Consider the following 23,188-nt stretch of genomic DNA (forward strand, 5'->3'; position numbering starts at 1 on the left):
ATGGGGTATAGGGAGTGAGCACATTAACTAAGCCTTATAACAGAATGAAGAGAGTCTCCACGTGAAGCCAATGCTTATATGCTTAGCGCAACATTTCTTCTGAAGGGCTTTGGGTACATCCCAAATGGCACCCTATTGTCAATTATAATGCACTTCTTTTGACCAAAACCCATAGAGCTCTGGTCAAAAGTAGTGCACTATAAAGGGAATAGGATGCCATTTGAGATGCTGTCTTACTATTGTATTTTTTTTTAAATTAGGGGGTAGATAAGCTTTAATTTTGCCAACAGATTGTGGGTTCTATGAATGTAATTTCCAATCCCCCATATACATATATATCTGTATTTATATTTTTTCCTAACCCTACTACCCCTCCCTTAATTGGAGTAAACTAATGGACTATACTTAGGCTTCTACTTCCAGCGTATACATACTATACATATATACTACTTTTTTTTTCTTTCTTTTTAGTCCCACCCTTCAGCTACACTCAGCCCCTTCCATCTAGTTCTGAAAACCATCCAGTGATTACTAAATGCCATATATTTTTCAACTGTGCTGTAATGTTTCACAAAAGTTCTGAACCTTTTCATTCTCATAGTTTCTACGTATTTAAATCAAATCAAATTGTATTTGTCACACCGAATACAACAGGTGTAGGTAGACCTTACAGAGAAATGCTTACTTACAAGCCCTTAACCAACAATGCAGTTCAATTAAGAAAATATATATATAAAGTTTTTTTTAAAGTAACACAATAAAATAACAACAACAAGGCTATATACAGGGGGTAGCTGTACCGAGTCAATGTGCGGGGGTACAGGTTAGTCGAGGTAATTTGTACATGTAATGGGTAAAGTGACTATGCATAGATAATAAACAGCGAGTAGCAGCAGTGTAAAAACAGTGTCAATGTAAATAGTCTGGGTGGCCATTTGATTAATTGTTCAGAATTGGGGGTAGAAGCTGTTAAGGAGCCTTTTGGACCTAGACTTTGGTACCGCTTGCCGTGCGGTAGCAGAGAGAACAATCTATGACTTGGGTGACTGGAGTCTTTGACAATTTTTTGGTCCTTCCTTTGACACCGCCTAGTATATAGGTCCTGGATGGCAGGAAGCTTGGCCCCAGGGATGTATTGGGCCGTACGCACTACCGTCTGTAGTGCCTTATGGTCGGATGCCGAGCAGTTGCCATACCAGGTGGTGATGCAACTGGTCAGGATGCTCTCCCAGTGCTGCCAAAGGTGCTTCAACAAAGTACTGAGTAAAGGGTCTGAATACTTATGTAAATGTGATATTTCCGTTTTTACATTTGCAAAAATTTCTAGATACCTGTTTTTGCTTTGTAATTATGAGGTATTGTGTGTAGATTTAATACATTTCATAATAAGGCTGTAACATAACAAAATGTGAAAAAAGTCAACGGGTCTGAATACTTTCCGAATGCACTGTATATTCTGGAGATTATTTCATATTTTTTGCTCATTTAATTTAAGGCAGAGCCATAAGTATATGGCTCTGAAAAATCAACCATAATTTAATATGGTTGATTTTTCCACAAATAGACAGGTTTTTACCTTTCCATGGCAACAAGTTCTAACTTTCTATTAAAATGTATTGTAGTGAGATTGTTTCTTTCTTTCGGGATATTAATACTGAGTATGTCCACTTCACCATCAGACCATTTTATTGGTAAACTACACAGTATCGATCCAATACGTAATATGGTAAACTTATCATAGTTAGGTTGTTATCCAGGGAGGTTAGATCAATTATCTAGATCCTCTATGAGGCTGTGCAGGGACCCAAATTGCGAATGAAAAAGAAAACATGTAGTCAGTGTACAATGACAACCTTTGTTTTTAAGCCCCGTATTTCTAACCCATTGATATTATTCTTGGATAAAATTTGAATAGATAACATCTCGATGGCCATAATAAATAGATATGCTGACAGTGGACAACCTTGCTTAACTCCCCTTGACAGTACTGTCTGAGAAGTAGTCATTATTTACTATTTTACAACTGGGGTTACTATTCTCCAAAATTTAAATCGTCCAGGCATTTTTATATAAATTCAAGTCAAATCTATTCAAAGGCCTTTTCAAAATCAGCTATGAATACTATGACACAGTCTTTGAGACAGGCCAGACCCTCCCTCCAGTACAAGGCCTACAGTATATCTGCCTCTCATTAGTCACAGAGAACAGAGTCTACCCCCCAAGCCATAAGACTGCGAAACAGTTAAACAAACGGCTATCCGGACAATTTGCATTGACCCCCTTCCACTGGGTCTATGCACTGGACTCTACCCACCCACTTACACATACTACACTGATACTCCAATACACTCACACACACTACATATGCTCACACACACCAAACACACACACACACATACATATTAACGCCCCACACACACACGCAGGCACGCACACACACAGTTTCACACTCTTTCACACTTTTCACCTACGCTGCTGCTACTCTGTTTTTTATCTATCCTGATTGCCTAGTCACTTTTACCCCTACCTACATGGATATATTACCTCAATTACCTTAACTACCTCGTACCGCTGCATATTGACTAGGTATTAGAACTCCTTGTATATAACCTCGTTATTGTTATTTTATTGTGTTACTATTTCCTTTTTTATTTAGCAAAATGTTCTTACTTTTTAACTCTACATTGTTGGGAAAGAGCTTGTAAGTAAGCATTTCACAGTTGTATTCGCTGCATGTGACAAATACAGTTTGATTTGATTTGGATGGATCAGCAGAGGGAGGATGGGAATGAACCATTGTACCGCTGCACTGAGCTACACTGAGGGTCAGGAGGGTCAGGACTCTGGCATGATGAGGCCAATGCCCCACAGCACAGCTGAGTACCACATCACATCACTGTTTTCTGTTTCCATCCATTTCACTTATTATTGCTCACAGCAAACAGACTCGCTGCTTGACTGATCTTCTTTTTACGGGGCAGCGAATAACTTATGAAAGCGTAATTAGAGTTTAGTGTTTTGGGACTGTTTATCAGAAATTCTAAATAGGCCAGAGGTCATCGTATTACACAACATTATGGAAGATTGTTGCATTGTTTAAACTGCTGTAACGAGGTTATCCTAAAAATGACACACAACATTGAAGTTAGCTATGCTTTTTGGAATGAATACATTAATGAGGACACAGTGAAGACGTGTGGCTCCGGAGGAGGCTAAGCAAAGCTACTTCTACCTCTGGTAGATTGAGCTATCGATTCCAAATTCATATTCTCTTCCATCACTCATTTCAGTTGAGCAATAATGGAAAAGGGTGATACAAAATGCAGGTGTCATGAAGACTGAGTAGAAAAATCAATTGTCTATTTAATGCAGCTGAGCTACTGTATGAAAGTTGAAAGTGTAGGTTTTGTCAAAGAATGTTTGAAGTCAAAATTGTTGGTTCTATTTCTGTGGGGCATTCTGGAAAGGCAAGGTCATTGATGTGTTCTCTCTGGCTGAAAATGTCTGTCAGTCAGTGAACAACTCTGTTAACAAGAGGAGGGGACAGGATTGACAGGCTCACATGCAACCACCTGACTACTAGTGAGAGCTCCTATACAGTATTTCTCTGGCACAAACTTCAAAACCATTTGCATTAGGTACAGTTGAAGTCTAAAGTTTACATACACCTTAGCCAAATACATTTAAACCCAGTTCTTAACAATTCCTGACATTTAATCCTAGTAAAAATTCCATGTCTTAGGTCAGTTAGGTCACCACTTTATTTTAAGAATGTGAAATGTCAGAATAATAGTAGAGAGAATGATTTATTTCAGCATTTATTTCTTTCATCACATTCCCAGTGGGTCAGAAGTTTACATACACTCAATCAGTATTTGGTAGCATTGCCTTTAAATTGTTTAACTTGGGTCAAACGTTTCAGGTAGCCTGTCACAAGCTTCCCACAATAAGTTGGGTGAATTTTGGCCCATTCCTCCTGACAGAGCTGGTATAACTGAGTCGGGTTTGTAGGCCTCCTTGCTCGCACATGCTTTTTCAGTTCTGCCCACACATTTTCTATAGGATTGAGGTCAGGGCTTTGTGATGGCCACTCCAATACCTTGACTTTGTTGTCCTTAAGCCATTTTGCCACAACTTTGGAAGTATGCTTGGGGTCATTGTCCATTTGGAAGACCCAATTGCGACCAAGCTTTAACTTCCTGACTGATGTCTTGAGATGTTGCTTCAATATATCCACATAATTTTCCTACCTAATGATGCCATCTATTTTGTGAAGTGCACCAGTCCCTCTTGCAGCAAAGCACACCCACAACATGATGTTGCCAGCCCCGTGCTTCACGGTTGGGATGGTGTTCTTTGGCTTGCAAGCATCCCCCTTTTTCCTCCAAACATAACGATGGTCATTATGGCCAAACAGTTCTATTTTTGTTTCATTAGACCAGAGGACATTTCTCAAAAAAGTATGATCTTTGTCCCCATGTGCAGTTGCAAACCATAGTCTGGCTTTTTTATGGCGGTTTTGGAGCAGTGGCTTCTTCCTTGCTGAGCGGCCTTTCAGGTTATGTCGATATAGGACTTGTTTTACTGTGGATATAGATATGTTTGTACCTGTTCCCTCCAGCATCTACACAAGGTCCTTTGCTGTTGTTCTCGGATTGATTTGCACTTTTTGCACCAAAGTAGGTTCATCTCTAGGAGACAAAACGCGTCTCCTTCCTGAGTGGTATGACTGCTGCGTGGTCCCATGGTGTTTATACTTGCGTACTATTGTTTTTACAAATGAACGTGGTACCTTCAGGCATTTGGAAATTGCTCCCAAGGATGAACCAGACTTGTGGAGGTCTACAATTTTTGTTGTGAGGTCTTGGCTGATTTCTTTTGATTTTCCTATGATGTCAAGCAAAGAGGCACTGAGTTTGTAGGTAGGCCTTGAAATACATCCACAGGTACACATCCAATTGACTCAAATTATGTAAATTAGCCAGAAGCTTCTAAATCCATGACATCATTTTCTGGAATTTTCCAAGCTGTTTGAAGGCACAGTCAACTTAGTGTATGTAAACTTCTGACTCACTGGATTTGTGATACAGTGAATTATTAGTTAAATAATCTGTCTGTAAACAATTGTTGGAAAAATGACTTGTGTCATGCACAAAGTAAATGTCCTAACCGACTTGCCAAAACTATAGTTTGTTAACATGACATTTGTGGAGTGGTTGAAACACTTAGGTTGGAGTCATTAAACCTTGTTTATGTAAACTTCCGACTTCAACTGTATATTTGTTTTGGGGGGTTAAAAACAATTGTGAAAACCTTTTAGTCATGCATAATCATTTTCCAATGTGAGACATTTTAGGAAAGTGGTGGAGTCATAATGACTAGAATTATGAATGATAGTGATGTTAAGGCAATTAGGATGATGATAGGTAAACTCATCATGTGAATGCAGCTGCTTTGTTTTTACATTTTCACATCGCCAAATGCCTCATTTAAATTCCATAGTCTCATTATTTTCATAGTAGGAGAAAATGGGGCTACAAAAGCATATCCTGATTTTTCTACTTTGATAATATGAAACACTTACAATGCAGGCCACCCTATGAGTCCTGAATAAGCGCTGGTAATTGAATGGCCTCTTTTTGCATTCCGCAACCTCTCCCACACGCGCCTCTGCTATTTTACCTCTAATTGCAAAGAAATAAGCAATTTTAGATCCAGGAGGTTCCGCTGAAAATGAGGTAGAGTATAGGTAGTATAGGCTTGTGAGATGACAGATGTCTATAGCAATAGGAGGAATCAGTACTGGCGCACCGGGATATGGGGAGTGGTGGGAGGGGGAGAAACTGCGTTACCCCAGTGGGAATCAGCAGCCTTTTTCTGAGAACTAGCTATGAATCCAGGCTAGTGTGATTCAGATATTGCTTCAGTTAATGTGACTTTTGACAAATGAATGCTGTTACACAGCAAGCCATCACCAACGTTATAGCTACTATTTGAAGCACAGAGGGGCTGCAAGAGGTGTTTGACTACTGTTTTGTAGGGCAAGATCTGTGGATTCAGCTGCTATTGCATGGAGAATATTGCTATTATCTGTAAAAACATAATTCTTGGAAATATTTGTCAGATACGCAGGCTTAGATATCCCCAAAGAACCAAATGCAGACTGAGACAACTTCTTACCATAACCTCTGTGAATATTCGACCTGTCACCAAATGAATATAGTTGATTCAGAGTTCGTTTTGATATTTCAACCTGCGTATCTCCCGGGTGGCGCAGTGGTCTAGGGCACTGCATCGCAGTGCTAGCTGCGCCACCAGAGTCTCTGGGTTCACGCCCATGCTCTGTCACAGCCGGCCGCAACCGGGAGGTCCGTGGGGCGACGCACAATTGGCATAGCGTCGTCCGGGTTAGGGAGGGTTTGGCCGGTAGGGATATCCTTGTCAGTATGTAAAATGTAATAAAATGTATGCACTCTACTGTAAGTCGCTCTGGATAAGAGTGTCTGCTAAATGACTAAAATGTAAATGTAAAAAAAATGTGTCCTGATCGTGTCTGGTGTGGATAGACAAAATCAACATTCAAGCGGACTCACGTGCATGCCCGTTCTAGTCAGCATATTAGGCTAATGCTTGTCTCATATAACCAAATATGCACCCATATATCCAACCTAAGAAACAACAATGGCAAAATTCTAAAGGTAAATAATTCTCTCAGAGGAGCTACTGTATGTTTTCCTGTTGTTCCCTTTCTCTCACCTAAAGAGCAGTCGTCTCCAGCAAAGCCCTCTTGGCAGGCACAGAAGCCCTCCTTACAGATGCCCTTCTGACTGCAGTTGTTGGCGCAGTAGGCCAAGGAGCAGTCTTCTCCCACGTATCCCGGGCGACACTGGCAGGTCCCATTGGTGCACAGGCCCTGGTCAGAGCAGTCATTGAGGCAGCGACCAAGCGTACAGTCCTCTCCAGTGAAATTCTCCTCACATATACACTCCCCGTCCATGCACAGCCCTCGACCGGAGCAGTCCGCCAGGCAGCGGGGCTCCGAGCAGTTGTCCCCTCCGAAGTCGCGGTCACAGACACACTCGCCCTCCATACACTCTCCCTGTCCGGAGCAGTCGTCTGGGCAGCGAGGCTCAGAGCAGTTCTTGCCCGTCCAGCCGTACTCACACACACAGCCACACAGGTCCATGTTGAAGCTGCCGTGGCCACTGCACTGGGGGATGAAGTCCAGGCGACCTAGAGGAAGAAAGAAAGACTCAAAATCACATCACTAAATATACTGTATGGTTTACTAATGCTAACATCGTCTGTTGTAACAGTGTACATTTAAAAAAAATGTAACAGTGTAACAGTGTAAAATAAACCTATGAACTTTAGAAACGCTGTATAACATTGTTCTCAAGCTGTGTCCACACCCATTGTATGTCGTGATCATAATATAGTGGCTATATCTAGAAAAGCCAATGTTTCAAAGGCTGTGCCTAACATAGTGTATAAGATTTTCAGACAAAGGGTTTTGTCCTTGAGCTCTTCTTGTCTATTGTTGTTGTCTATTGTGTCATGTTTTATGTGTTGTGTGGACCCCAGGAAAAGTAACCGCTGCTTTTAGAACAGCTAATGAGGATCCTAATAAAATAACAAATCGCAAACCCCCAGGCTTTATATCCTCGTGCTATTTTCTTGAACCAAGATGCTCAGTAACTGAATAAATTAAAACGTAACATTCCACATTGGCCTCAAAGTAGCCTATGACCAGGGTACAGTAACTCTAATAATAGTGTCAAGCTGTACTATTATTCCCTACTTACCCATGGCTGAACTCTCCTCACAGCCACAGTTGCCAGAGCTGCACTGGACTCTGAGCAGCGACACCTCTCTCTCCAGCATCTCGATGCGGGTGGCCAGCTGCTGCATGGTGTTGGCTGCGGGACAGGCGCAGGCCTGTTTGGGGATGTTGATGCGGTGGGTGAAGGTGACCTGGCTGTCTGTGTCCTCTGTCTGCTCTGTGAACTCTGTGGGGTCCTCCCCACCCCCACTAGACATTGCTCCCCTGGAGGCCTGACTGGGTGGAGGCGCTGCTGATTCAAGATCCACAGAGCACAGAGACTCCAGGGGAACATTGATGTTGTACACATGGTTGAAGACCATGGGCTGCTCCTTGATTGTCTGGTTGTTAAGTGGGCTGGTGGGGCCACCTGGAGGGGCCTGTCGTCTGACCCTGGTGGTCCGGACCAGCTTTTGCTCCTCACCGGATAGGGATGGAGCAGCCTGGGACTCCAGAAGGAGGAAAGCCAGAGCCAGGCCCAGCAGCCAGCCACGTGCAGGGGCCATGGTGAAACACCACAGCGTTAGAATCATGGGCCTAGCTAAGGCTCTCCTGACACCACCGTAACTTCCGGCAGACTTCTGATAGGATCTATAGAGGAGAGAGAGATGGTGGTAGTTGAGTGGTGGTAGTTGAGCAGTGGGTTGGCGAAATGGAAAATAGTATTTGATCTATTGTGAAAGAATAATTGCCTTGGAAAATAACTGGATGCTTATGGGACGTTTCGAATCCTTAAATATACGTATTTCTGCACACAACACCAAATATTTGATCTTTCTCACAGGGGAGGGATGTTGAAATATTGAGCACATAGAACATGTTGATATGGATTCAATAGAGCCTGGCTTTAGTGATTTTTCCTTCCACTGTAATCCTCTCTCTCCAGCAACTGGGCTTGAGGACAGGAACAAACTACAGAATGAATCATATTGAGGGACTGATTCCTGTCTAGAAAAGCCTGTGGTCAGAAAGTGATTATCTGCGATTACATTTTTCCATCTCTGTTAGACTAGATGGAGGGATTTTCTCAAAGCTCAATCAGCAGAATAAAAATGTGAGACGTACACTATACGACACACGCTTAGTATCAGTTCATGGAGAAATAATTACTTTGTACGAGGACACAAATCAGGACAGTATGTAAGGTTATGTCTCAAAGATGTATCTGTAGGAGGTCAAACACAGCATGCCAAGAAGCCTACAGAGCCTTTTCAAAAGTTTGTATCTGATACTGAAAATTGTCTTGTTATTTTTTGTTGTTGACGAAAGCCCCTTTGTGAAGTGAAAGGGAAGTCAACCTTTCATGTTATTTCCTTGTTTTGTATCACAAATCAGGGCAATTCCCCTTGACTACATCTTTGAAACCAACCACAGGTATGATCTTTGGTTCTTTGTCTTTACTACAAATCTTTTAAGGTTACTTATGACCACGCTACAGCCTCAAGGTGAGAGCACACAACAGATGTGGTCCATGTGTGCTGATGCTGAACTGAAATGGTCATTACACAACTAAAGAGGTGTGTAAGTCACTCCAGGGATTTGAGAGGCGGGAGATCCTGCATGTTCAAATATACTGTGTGACGTACTGTAACATATCAGGCTCGCCTGCTATACCTTTATATACAGCTTTGGCCTTGGGAACGGATACATTATTAAACCTCCCCCCACCTGTAGAGAATGGGAAATGTTCCCACCTCTCCTCATGCGAAAAGATCCCGTTTGACACGATGCAAGCCATTTAACCAGCAAATCCACCAAATAAATGAGAACCAGAAAGATGAGAAAGAAATCAAATGGACAAACCCAACTGGAACATTATTTTCACACCCATTAAGTAGTGCAGGGTCCCTTTGATTAAAGTGAAAACGTGGTACATGCAGTCCTAAAGTCAAAATGGCATATTCAATTAATGGCCCGGAATGGCTCTCTGACTCACTCTCAACCACACACACAGGGACTTGTATAATGGTCTTGCTCCTCTATGCCACAGCAACTGAGATACACCAACATGCCCCCATTGCCCTGCGCTCCAGCTCAGGAATCAGGGGCATTGAGACTATGGGCTGCATTTGTTGAAGTTGGATAGAGATTCGATATTCATAGGACGTTTTCCTCAGGCCTTTAGGTTTCTGCAATTGCAGTGGGGCCACAGTGTTTGGAGACAGATGTGTTTTTATCAAGGCCTGTTGTCAGGCCTCAATTAGGACGCCTCTCAATTAGAAGCGACAAAGAGGAGGATGAGGATCAAAGGATCGGGGGCAACAGCAACGACTATTTCAATTTACTGTTCAAGGGCAGGGTGTTTTAACACACATTTCTGCCCTGGATGCACTTACTGGTCATCCTCCTGACTTGACCGTAATGAGAACTGACGGCGTAGAGGCTCACAATCCGTCCATTGGGCCGCCTACCGCTGGACGGGTGGAAGTGAGGAGGCATTATGGGAGCTGGGAGCACGTTGACAAGTCATGAAATTAGTTTGGGGCTACTATGGCACATTGCCATTTTAAGCTATACCCTGTAATGACTAGTAGTATAAAAATGAGTAGTGTACCTGCTAAGGTAGATGACCAGAGAACAATAGTGTCAGTTTTATTGAAACTGGTCATTTTCTTGGGAAATTGAATGTGAATTGGTTCTCCCGGGCCGACTCCCTGCTATCTGGCATGATCAAAAACTCCCTGAGGCATAAAGCAATTCTGTTCAAAGTTGATGATCATAAACCCTATAAAACTGGCTGCCAGAAACAATATAAAACATTTACGAATTGTACTTTACATATACACATTTGGGTATAACCCTCTGACAAAACCCTCTGACAGGACACTCAGTAAGCATCGGCAGCTTTGGAATGCCATTGACAAGCATTGGGCAGAAATCAATAGGTGTCTATTTCTGAACATGACGTGGGCAGGCAGATAATTCACGAAGAAAGCCATTTCAATTTCATTGTACACCCAAAAGCATGCCTAAAAGCATGTTCTAAAAAGAGTTGTAAAACCTTGGGTTTTGATCTGAGCCATATACATTCCCCCTTAACTTCTGTTCTTTCAGAGACTATAGTCATAAAGCTGAATATCCCTTCCATCCAAAGCTTTCTTTTTATGGCTCAGGCTGGAGATGATACAAGAGAAGAGATTCTCCAATTATGCACAGAATCAGGTTTTGTCTTAATGATGTAGAGGGAGAGAGGTTTAAAAAGATGACTTTTCTCATAAAGTTGCAGTGAAGACAGTGAAGAGGGATGACTAGAGAGAGTCTATACAGTAGAGGACTTCACTTTCACTGGAGATAAATTCTCCACTCCTCACCACATATCATAGAGGAACAAAAGCTGAGTATCATCACAGGCAATAATGAAAACACAAATGTTGTCACACATTTTAAGCAGCCATTCCAATAACAAATATACTGAGCCTCCCTTTATATCAACAACATTTGCTTTCACCTTGGTATTAACATAACATTACCATCAAGCCGAACCATGCAATAACTCCTGTCTGTTGACGGCCAATAGCACTTTTCACCTTAATTCTCACAGAGAACAGATAGTAGACTGGCTGGCTTGATTGAAATGTCAGGACGAGGAGCATGTATGACAAAAGCTCATGTGGAATAGCATGTCTGGACATTTGGAAATTGAGAATTCCATTAGTTGTTGTTATACCTGTGTAACAGTGTATTAACAGTGAAATTTCACATGTAGCGCATTGTTCTCATAAGTGTTTATAGAGGATGAATGTTTATGATGCAAATGGAAACTTACACCAGTGTCTGTTCAACAGTAAATATAACCAAAACCCTGAGTTGTTCTTGTGTTTTATGTGAAATTGGCCTATTACTCTGACTCTTGAGTGTGTTTACTGTCTAATGAGCTCGTCAATGAGGGTCATACAGTAGGATAAAAAGACAGTGTAGGTTTAAGATGCTGAAAGCTACACGGTGTTACTGCTAGAGTAGGTCAAAAAATACATGAACCTTTCCCTAACATAACACACAATCCTATTGTTCTGCTAAGCATTCAATCTGTAGATGCCCTACTCGTGCTGTATTAAGGAGATAGCAGAGATGGTGCAGTAGCATACTTTCAGTGTGTAATGATGAGTGACATTCTGAATGACCTGCAGGAAGGTTTTATATTAGACAAAAAGGCACAAAGATGGATTGCTCTCAAATTCAGGCACAGCACACTTCAAGCCTTCAGGTTTTAAGGAATATGAAGGATGGGATGCAGCACAACACCAGGACCAGATCATTGTTAGAAATAAATAACGTTACTAGGCTACCTCTAATCAACTTCAAAGAAAGGTAAATCATTCCTTGAGGAGTTAATATTTCATCTGACATCTGTTGGGAATAGATGTTTTTGTAAAAATGTTCTATTCAACACTTTTCTCTCATTTCGATCTCCTTTCATTTCTCATTCAGCTGACATTACCCTGAGTGGTTCTTAAAGAGGGGTTACACAAGCTATTACACCACATGCTGCATTATATATGAGAGCACCATTGATGTTCCTAACCTCCCATGTGCCATGCTAGATCACAGTGTCTCACAGAGCCCTCAGGGAAGAGCATCCTTGTTGTAACTCTGAGGCGACGCTCTGCATATCTTTATAAACTCAGCTTATCTGAGTGGAACAGAGGCCTAAAGCCTTTTGACTTCTCCTCCATTCTCCTCCCTACTCCTCACTTCTCCTCCCTACTCCTCACTTCTCCCTTCTCATCTCTATTCCTCCCAGTACTCAACATTGTGTTTATATACTGTATGTCCCCTTGAGGACTTTCTCTCTACAAAGACAAGTGAGCCTTGGGGGACTAGTGACTACCTGGATCCGTCAGTAGGTCAAACTTCCTGTTAAACATACTGTACTAGGGCCTTCCAGAATAATCTACAGTATATTAACTGTCAGTGTCACTTCATACCCAATGTCCTGTGTCATAATGGAAAACATGGGGGGCAGAGCACCAGAGGGATGCTGCGATTCTGCTGCTCCCTATTCTCCTAGGTTCTGTTTAACTCCATCTTTCTCTTGAAATCTCTCTAGCTGTCCTCCTTTATTTCACACAGTATATCGGTTCAGACCAGAACTGCTGAATAAAGAGGTGTCTGTGTGTACGGTGCTGAATCGCTGATGGAGCTGGGTGAGCTGGGTTGCTACAGAGCTCGGGCAGGCTCTAGCTAGCCGCACCACAGAGAGGCCCAGACAGGCCCTGGGAAGTGAATTGGTAACCCCTATTTGTACAGGTTAATGTGCAAACATCCAGACATGCACACTGTACCAATAGCCAGCCTCCACAGGCGCTCTGCCCCTCTCTACCTTGTAAATCTCTGTATTGCAACATTCAGATTCAATTATCATTACTCCAGTAGCACTTGGCAAATTGCCTTGTCTTTCAGGATCATTGGCCACCGCTCATTTTCAGAACCTGCGACCTAAAAGGTTTGAAGATCTCCATTTCTCCTCAGTCCTTAGGCCTTTTTCACATAAGGACGCGTGTCATCACTACCTGATCACATTGTTTAAAAAATAAATACAGCTCAACAAAGTAATATTTGGAGAAGTTTCTTCTCTGCAAATTACAAGGGAAATGCAATATTTCTGAACAAAATAAGTACCCCGTCAGTCCTCAGTAGCCTTAATAGTGCAGAGTGAGCAAGAAGTCACATTTTGGCTTATATTGCAATGAAAGAAACATGCCATCTGCTAAAATATGCTATCTGCAAGAATGTTACCTAGTGCTTTGATAAAAGGTAGACAAGATAAGATCAAGAACATAATTCTGAGCTGCTATCATTGTTCCTATCTGTCTGAGGAGAGGCTGTGGGACCAGCTGCTGCAGCAGATACAGAGGGCTCAGGGGGTACAACATGAATAATGACCAACCAAATGGTTCCCTGTTTAATGGAGGGACAGTAAAGCATAACACAGCCTGGATCCCAAATGGCACCCTATTTAGTGCAGGGCCCATAGTATATAGGGAATAGGGTGCCATTTGGGACGCAGGCACAGTCCATTTAAATGCTGCTGAAGACTCACTTTGTTCATGCCGCTATGATTCAGGAGAATTTAATTTCATATTTGCCCCACCAGGTCAGAGGCTGCAGGCATGCTGGGCACCATGGTGACGGTCTGCTTTTAAAGGAACTACTTCTCTTGTGATATATTGTTTCAGACCATATATTTAAAATATGTCAAAATATATGTCTCAGTATTGTTTTCCATTCATGCAAATGTTGTTGTGAGGAACATTTGTTTTGTCCAAGTTTAAAATAACACAATAACACAATAACACAAAATATTGAATGTGTGATCCACAAGGTGTCTTTTGAGAGGATGCATGTTCTTTAACTCAAGGACTGAGTTCTGTCCCTTGGGTCCTGCAGCAGTATTGCTGTCATTAAAGCATTTGGGAATCCCTATAAGCCAATGACTGCTAATGATTCAGACACGATTTCATTCCAATGAACCCATGTTTTCGTAACTGCTTTTTCTTTGCTAACCTGACAGTGAATCCCACTTATGCAAAATATCAAATAACATGTCAGTGCTGTGGCTTGACAACCACTAATATCTTCTTCTTCCCTCTTAGGATACAGCACTGTTCTGTTCCAACCCAACCAGCCTTTTGAAACAGTCTTGTCTCCGTCACCCGAGAGAGGGTAAGTCATTTTCTCCTTTCATCTCCCTCTTTCAGAAGAGACTGTTTTTTGTGGCCCAGAACTGACAGTTATTGTTCTGCCTTTCATGAAAATATAAGAAATGTCTTCTCTCTGCCTTTGTGCAACGAGAAAGAGTCAGAGATGAAGGCAGGATGAAATGATGGAGCAACATAACACAAGAACATAATACCACAAGGTGTCAGAGAAATGATGAAATAACTACCGGAATCAAGAGGAGATAGATGTGTTTTCTTGTTTGTGCCTGTTTGAGTTAGATGCCAAACCAGAGGAAGACATCAATCCTTTTACCTGGTTAGGATTTAATTCAATCATTAAAAAAAATAGGTTTCTACACACATCACAGTGATGCAGTGATTTTGTTTGGATGGTGCAACATGGTATTTTGAGAGTCTAAGGATGATATCAAAGTACAAGCCTCCAGTATGCATCCTCCACTACTGTTTATGCCTCTTATCTTCCACTCTGGTAAATGGAAATCTGTCCGTGAGAGGTTTTCAGAATCACCTTGTAAAGATCAACTGAAGATAAGTTACCTGTCAACTCAGATAGGTGGAAAAAATAACACACTGCAAGGAGAAGAGAAAATAGGATGTGTAAATATGCTCAGAGACAAGTTGAACATTGAGTTGACTGTCATAAATATCAAACACCTCAACACAAGAATGTTAACAACAAAATAATGGACATTGCATTTGCTGACTCATAAAGCTTTGTTTCATCCTGACTTTCACCTGGTAAGATTTGACTGGTTATGATTAATAGGATATTTTGATATACCTATAGAAGTTTGGAAACAGGCCTTTTGATGCAGTGTAGAAAGTGGAAAGTGTAGAAAGTGAAACCAATCCATTCCCAATCATCCATTATTGATCAAGCCAGGGTTATATTGGGGTATATTGGGTTAGATTGATAATGAATCACCACTATCTGTACCAGGGGCATTAAATCCTTCCCAAAATATCTCCAGGTCTAACTCATTAACAGGCAGCCACCTGCTAGACCACCAGGTCTCGTCTACTTTATCCTGGGAGGACAACTCATCAGCCTAAGGGGCTGTTTGTGTGTGTGTGTGTGTGTGTGTGTGTGTGTGTGTGTGTGTGTGTGTGTGTGTGTGTGTGTGTGTGTGTGTGTGTGTGTGTGTGTGTGTGTGTGTGTGTGTGTGTGTGTGTGTGTGTGTGTGTGTGTGTGTGTGTGTGTGTGTGTTACTGTCACCACTGTACGTAGTCATGCCTGAAGCCTTCATTATTATGGGGCCAGTAATCCCCATTGGTTAGAAATCAGAGATCAAAGGCTTCCAGTGGCTGGTACTTCACCTCCATCTCATGTCTGCTGCTCCACCACAATAACAACAGTTCCTCTAAGTATTTCAGTAAGACATTAAAGATGCAATATCCCAGAGGGATCTAGACTAGAGTCTCTGATCCCACTATCGCCCGCCACACATAAACAATCCTCATCTACTGTTGTGTGGAAAGAATACATGAATCTCTACAGTACGATATTACGGATTCACTGCTAAGCCCTGGCTGTATCTTTGTGATCACGAGTAAAAAAAATGAAGTGTTGCCGAGTCAGCCAGACAATTACTCTTGGTCTCTTGAGCCCCACAATGCTCTGCAGCATGCAACAAGGGATAACTCACTTTTTCAACCAGTTGAGGAAATTGGAGGTTTAATTGAAGATGATAGATAACTGGTCACTAAATGCTTTATCAAAATGTGTATACTAGTACAGTATCTTTATAACAAACCAGTACTCTTTCACTTTAATCCCATTTCTGTATACCTGAGGGATGCACTTAAAAAGCAATACATGTCAACACAATATGCATGCTGAAGTCCAAACCATGAATATTGAATAATAAAGCATATCTTTATGGTTGATGTTGTCTTACCTTGAGCGTAAGCAGTGGTCCTCTTGTGCCAATGTCTAATCCTGCACCTATCAACACACAGAGAGAGATATTATAGGCGAACACACACACCCTGGCCATGAGCTCTCTGTCAGTCGGGGTAAAGAACATACACACCACACCAACACTCTGCTGCAGGGATACACAAAGTAGCGAGCAGGATGCTTGTCTCAACCTGAAAAGAGAAACCATCCTCATTTGCTTTCCTCGCCTTGTCTCTTCCTCAGGGCCTTTGCTTACCTACTGGGAGATAAAGTGACAGCCTTTGCAAGTTGTGTTGTCAGCTGTAAGGAATTGCAAATGCACTTTTTTTTCATTTTCCCTCCCTCTTCGACAGCTGTGCCGTTTTATTAAATACACTGAGGATCGCTGCAGGGTTAGATCTTAACATGCCATGGTGCTGATGATACCTATCTCAGTGTTCCTAAGAGAAAAGAGATTACAAGTCCCATGGCTACATTGGGAATCCCTCCACGATGTACTATTGTACCACAAACACACACAGACACATAGGCACGCACACTTACGCACTCACACTCACACACACACACAAAGACAGACACAGAGTTTAATATTTCTCTGCTGTCCCATAGGAGAACAATATCAAACATGCACCCTGGCACATAAGCTCACACACACAGGCATGCACACTCACGCACCCACACACGCACACACTCACACACACACAGAGACACACACAGACACTGTTTAGTATTTCTCTGCTGTCTCAAACCTGGAGGAGGAGAACGATACAGATAATCCTGTTTCAGGTAATTCAGTTTTATGTGGTTGTGAGAGAAAGGGATTTTAAATCATTCAAAATGCTTCCTGCCTTATTGAGCATGTCAGAGCTGTCCTGGCTGTCCTGCAGTGTATCAAACCATAAGAGAACCAACATGCAATAGACCAGTTTTGACATACTGTACTAAAACTGTACAATATTGAGATGGTTGTTGTAAGACAAATTCTCTCAATGGCCTACATGGTAAAATAAAGGTAGCTAGATAAATAAATAATAGACTTTCCGTGGTATATTATCTGTGGAATGCATTATGGCTTTGCTATGGCAATATTACTTGTACCTGCTTGCTTGTACTGTATGGTGATCATATGATAGGAATTGCTATGCGCTACACTATTTTTATAGAACTGTTTTTCAGTATAACAATAATTTCCTCAGCTTGAGTGAGGGTTGCAGGATCTATATTCAACCCAACCTGCTCAATGTTGGGTTCGGTCCTCAGAATATTAGGACCTATTGGTTGCCAATCATTTCGAAAGCTCTGCTACAGTATAATCGTAATTTTCAGCAAACAGAATTGCATATTATTTCGAATGAAAAATTAATTACACTTCAAACTACTTATAAATGAAACATAACACTGAACACACATTAAACACTTTAGGTTATTGATTGGAAAGATAGAAAATATTAGACATGACATGTTGCTGACATTTTGGGGGGAAATTGTCACGTTGCCAGCGGTACTACCACTGTAAGGAGAAGGAGGAAGCCTCTACAGTACTACTTGTGGCTGGTCTCTCTGTGTGTATCATTGCTGATATCTTGTAATTTGTAATCTTTCGGAGATCCTATTTCCAATTTGTTGATGCAGCAGATGGATTGCCTCACAGTCACCGTTTATCACCTGCCACGGGAAACCTATTTTGTCCCTTTTCTTTGAAAAATTTGCTTTAAACCATTTTTTCTGTATTTCTAAGCAGTTTCCTCAAACAATATACAGTAAAACTTTCCTCAAACAATATAAGGAAACCTTTGCTTCCAACATGGTACCCATTAATATTCTCTCTCTGAATTCTAGTCCATAACTGGAGTTTCAAAACCTTGACTATGGAACATCAACTTCAATGCATAACAAAACGAAAAGGAAAAGCCAAACAATGTGAAAACTTGAAAAATGCCTCGAAAACTTGAAAAATGCCTCGTGCCTCAATACACAAATGACTATGCATAATACAGTACACTGAATGTACAACTTACCTGGTGAAAGCTATGATACCTTATTGATGTCACTTGTTAAATCCACTTTAATCAGTTTAGATGAAGGGGAGGAGACAGGTTAAAGAAGGATGTTTAAGTGTTGAGAAAATTGAGCCGTGGATTGTGTATGTGTGCCATTTAGAGGGTGAATGGGTGAGACAAAATATTTAATTGCCTTTGAACGGGGTAGTAGGTGTCAACACTGCTGGGTTTTTCATGCTCAGCCGTTTTCCATGTGTATCAAGAATGGTCCACCACCCAAAGAACATCCAGCCAACGGCAGGCCATTGATCGAAAACGGGTCATTGATGAAAGAGGACTAAGGAGGCTGACAGGAATTGCGCAGAACAACAGATGGGCTACAGTTAGTCAACTGACAGTCAAGTACAACATTGGTGCCAAAAGACCCATAAAAGAATGCACAACTCGTCGTACCTTGACACAAATGGGGTATGGCAGCCGACGACCTTACAGAGCTGCACTTCTTTCAGCAAAAAACAAGACACTGCGGTTGCAGTGGGCTAGAGAACAAAAACACTGGACACTGGAGAATTTAAAAAACATTGCCTGGTCTGATGTATCCCGGTTCCTGCTGTTTCACGCTGATGGGAGGACTAGGGTAAGGAGAAAACCACATGAGTACATGCATCCATCATGCCTCATATCAACATTACAGGCTGCTGGTGGTGGTGTGGGGTGATGGTGAGGGGTGTGTTTTCATGGCACACATTTGGCCCCTTGATGAAAGTGGATCTATGTCAGAATTCCACAGGATATCTAGAACATCATTGTCAATCAGGTGCAACTCTTCATGGCAGCAGGGTATCCATCTGCGAATGGGTTTCTTCGGCAGAATAATGCCCCATGTCACAAAGCTAGGATTGTCCAGGAACGTGACAGTGAATTCAGCTTACTGCAGTGTCCTGCCCAGATCTCAATCCAATTGGGCATTTGTGGGATGAGATGGAACGAGATATTCGGAGTAGAGATCCACTACCTGCCAACTTGACAAAACTGTGGGAAGCATTGGTGTCAACATGGGCCAGCATCCCTAAGAAACGCTTTTGATTAAATTGAGATTTTCAATTGAAGATAAATTTTTTTAGAAATAAAGGATATTTTTGGTTGCCTGGCTACCCAAACTCCTTGCTCAGGCCAAACACTACGCCACGCCAACGGAAGTTAGTTTCTTCTTCGCAATGAGTCTGGATCTGAGCACCTCACCGACGATTTCTGGAACGCAGACACATTCTAAATGTTCTGAATGGTCCCAGAAACCAATTGGTTGGGACAGAGTCAGAACACACATGGATAAAGCAGCGTTTAGAACATTTGCCATTGGCTTTGCTACACTGATTGGTTAGAAATGATCAAATCGCTGATTACTTTATTTTGTACCACACCCCTAATTTTGACATCAGCACAAACAACTTTACGATGGCAGTCTCAGACTGAAGTAGGTAGAGAACATAGAGCAGGGGAAGAATTCAGTTTGAGTCGTTAGGCAATATTTTGGGTTGGCTAGAAGGATAATTACAAGCAGAAAGAGCCATTGTTAGCGGTTTAAGACTATCTGAGAATCGAAGCCTTTCGATACCAGCTTTTATTAAAGAAACTACTAACTGGAATAATGAATCCAACACTGGTTGCTAAATCCATTACTCTCGCCAACTTGCTTGCTGAATTAGGAAAAACAATAGAAATGATGACAGTGGCAGTGTGCTGTATTATAAGCATTACAGCAGGAGAAAAAGCAACACGGATGAGGGTCTACTGAACTGAAGTAAATCCTTTTCAGTCCAGCAAGGCTTTATATAGCTCTTTATTTACAGTCATTCAATCAATCAATCAAATTTATTTATAAAGCCCTTTTTACATCAGCCGATGTCACAAAGTGCTATACAGAAACCCAGCCTAAAACCCCAAACAGCAAGCAAATCAGATGTACTGTAGAAGCACAGTGGCTAGGAAAAACTCTCCAGAAAGGCAGGAACCTCTGAAGAAACCTAGAGAGGAACCAGGCTCTGAGGGGTGGCCAGTCCTCTTCTGGCTGTGCCGGGTGGAGATTATAACAGTACATGGACAAGATGTTCAAACATTCATAGATGACCAGCAGGGTCAAATAATAATAATCACAGTGGTTGTAGAGGGTGCAACAGGTCAGCACCTCAGGAGTAAATGTGTTGGCTTTTCTTAGCCGATCATTCAGAGTCAGAGACAGCAGGTGCGGTAGAGAGAGTTGAAAACAGCAGGTCCGGGACAAGGTAGCACATCCGGTGAACAGGTCAGTGTTCCATAGCTGCAGGCAGAACAGTTGAAACTGAAGCAGCAGCAGGTGGACTGGGGTGGACTGGGGACAGCAGGTGGACAGGGGACAGCGAGGAGTCATCAGTCCAGGTAGTCCTGAGGCATGGTCCTAAGGTGCAAGTCCTCCAAGAGAAGAGAGAAAAGAGAGAAAAGAGAGAAAGAGAGAAAGAGCTAGAGAGAGTTAGAGGGAGCATACTTAAATTCACACAGGACACTGGATAAGACTCCAAGAGAAGAGAGAAAAGAGAGAAAGAGAGAAAGAGCGAGAGAGAGTTAGAGGGAGCATACTTAAATTCACACAGGACACTGGATAAGACAGGAAAAATACTCCACATATAACAGACTGATCCTAGCCCCCCGACACATAAACTATTGCAGCATAAATACTGGAGGCTGAGACAGGAGGGGTTGGGAGACACTGTGGCCCTGTCCGACGATACCCCCGGGCAGGGCAAACCAGGCAGGATATAACCTCACCCACTTTGTCAAAGCACAGCCCCCACACCACTAGAGGGATATTTTCAAACCACCAACTTGCTACACTGAGACAAGGCAGAGTATAACCCACGAATATCTCCCCCACGGCACGAACCCGAGGGGAGCGCCAACCCGGACAGGAAGATCACGTCAGTGACTCAACCCACTCAAGTGATGCACCCCTCCCAGGGACGGCATAGAAGAGCATCAGTAAGCCAGTGACTCAGCCCCCGATATAGGGTTTGAGGCAGAGAATCCCAGTGGAGAGAGTGGAACCGGCCAGGCAGAGACAGCAAGGGCTGACTTGCTTCTCTTGTCGTACCTTTCAATTGTCTATGGAGTTAACTTTTCTGGATTTAAACATTTGTGCAACCAGTCTATAAGCTTGCTATCACTGCATACAAAAATGCCACATGTATTTTTAATGTTAGGCGAGGCCAAGTATGTCTTGTTAGATACTTTTTAGTTATCAGTTTAATATACGTACACTACCGTTCAAAAGATTAAGGTCACTTAGAAATGTCCTTGTTTTTGAAAGAAAAGCAAATGTTTTGTCCATTAAAATAACATCAAATTGATCAGAAATACAGTGTAGACATTGTTAATGTTGTAAATGACAACGTACTGTAGCTGGAAACGTCAACAGTGAAGAGGCGACTCCGGGATGCTGGCCTTCTTGGCAGAGTTCCTTTGTCCAGTGTCTGTGTTCTTTTGCCCATCCTAATCTTTTATTTTTATTGGCCAGTCTGAGATATGGCTTTTTCTTTGCAACTCTGCCTAGAAGGCCAGCATCCCGGAGTCGCCTCTTCATTGTTGACGTTGAAACTGGTGTTTTGCGGGTACTATTTAATGAATCTGCCATTTGAGGACTTGTGAGGCGTCTGTTTATCAAACTAGACAATAATGTACTTGTCCTCTTGCTCAGTTGTGCACCGGGGCCTCCCACTCCTCTTTCTATTCTGGTTAGGGCCAGTTTGCTCTGTTCTGTGAAGGGAGTAGTACACAGCGTTGTACGAGATCTTCAGTTTCTTGGCAATTTCTAGCGTGGAATAGCCTTCAATTCTCAGAACAAGAATAGATTGATGAGTTTCAGCAGAAAGTTATTTGTTTTTGGCCATTCTGAGCCTGTAATAAAACCCACAAATGCTGAGCTCCAGATACTCAACTATTCTAAAGAAGGCTAGTTTTATTGCTTCTTTAATCAGAACAACAGTTTTCAGCTGTGCTAACATAATTGCAAAAGGGTTTTCTAATGATCAATTAGCCTTTTAAAATTATAAACTTGGATTAGCTAACACAACATGCCATTGGAACACAGGAGTGATGGTTGCTGATAATGGGCTTCTGTACGCCTATGTAGATATTCCATAAAAAATCTGTCGTTTCCAGCTACAATAGTCATTTACAACGTTAACAATGTCTACACTGTATTTCTGATCAATTTGATAGAATTTCAAAAACAAGGACATTTCTAAATGATCCCAAACTTTTGAATGGTAGTGAACGTATAAGTCTATTCCACGAGAGATGAAACAGGATTTTGGAAGGAAACACAATAGTTGCTGAAGGGTGTTTACAGAGCTAAGCTAGCCGTTAAGTGAATCCTCAGTTAATCAGGATGCCAACTCTCACTCAGCAGTCTCGGGTAGGATTAACCTGAACCCAGCGGACTACAGGCCCTTTCCACAGTTATGTGTGTTTTGCCAGTTCCCAGCAGGGCAAGGGTTGGAAAAAATTGGCAGTGAATATCTATGACTATCTGACATTTCACATGCCAAATAAGACAATTGATTAAAATCCATAAATCCGTCTCTTAGCACTGGCCACTATAAATTAGAGCCCTGGATTTAAAGGCAATAATATAAGACAGTCTTTCTAGTGGAGTGATGGGGACCAAAAAAATTACCTCATTCAAATGTATCTTCACAATGACATGCCACTTGCTCTTTCTATAGAGGTGGACAAAAAGCAGACATGTTTCAGC

General features: G+C 42.0%; 1 protein-coding gene across 3 annotated transcripts in view; it reads right to left on the reverse strand.

Annotated features, from left to right (window-relative positions):
• Window positions 1-23,188, reverse strand: part of LOC139550797 (tenascin-R-like) — a 118,272-nt gene that overhangs the window by 46,428 nt on the left and 48,656 nt on the right. For 2 of the 3 annotated variants that reach the window (XM_071361957.1, XM_071361955.1), the window contains exons 2-4: window positions 16,401-16,447; window positions 7,806-8,413; window positions 6,757-7,233 (exon numbers count right to left, since the gene is read on the reverse strand). In XM_071361957.1, coding sequence (XP_071218058.1) covers window positions 6,757-7,233; window positions 7,806-8,355 — 1,027 coding nt within the window. In that variant the 5' untranslated portion in view covers window positions 8,356-8,413; window positions 16,401-16,447. The remainder of the gene's footprint in view (window positions 1-6,756; window positions 7,234-7,805; window positions 8,414-16,400; window positions 16,448-23,188) is intronic. The other variant, XM_071361956.1, reaches the window with a different exon arrangement.

The sequence above is a fragment of the Salvelinus alpinus genome, chromosome 23 (genome assembly GCF_045679555.1).
Source record: "Salvelinus alpinus chromosome 23, SLU_Salpinus.1, whole genome shotgun sequence".
Lineage (NCBI taxonomy): Eukaryota > Metazoa > Chordata > Actinopteri > Salmoniformes > Salmonidae > Salvelinus > Salvelinus alpinus.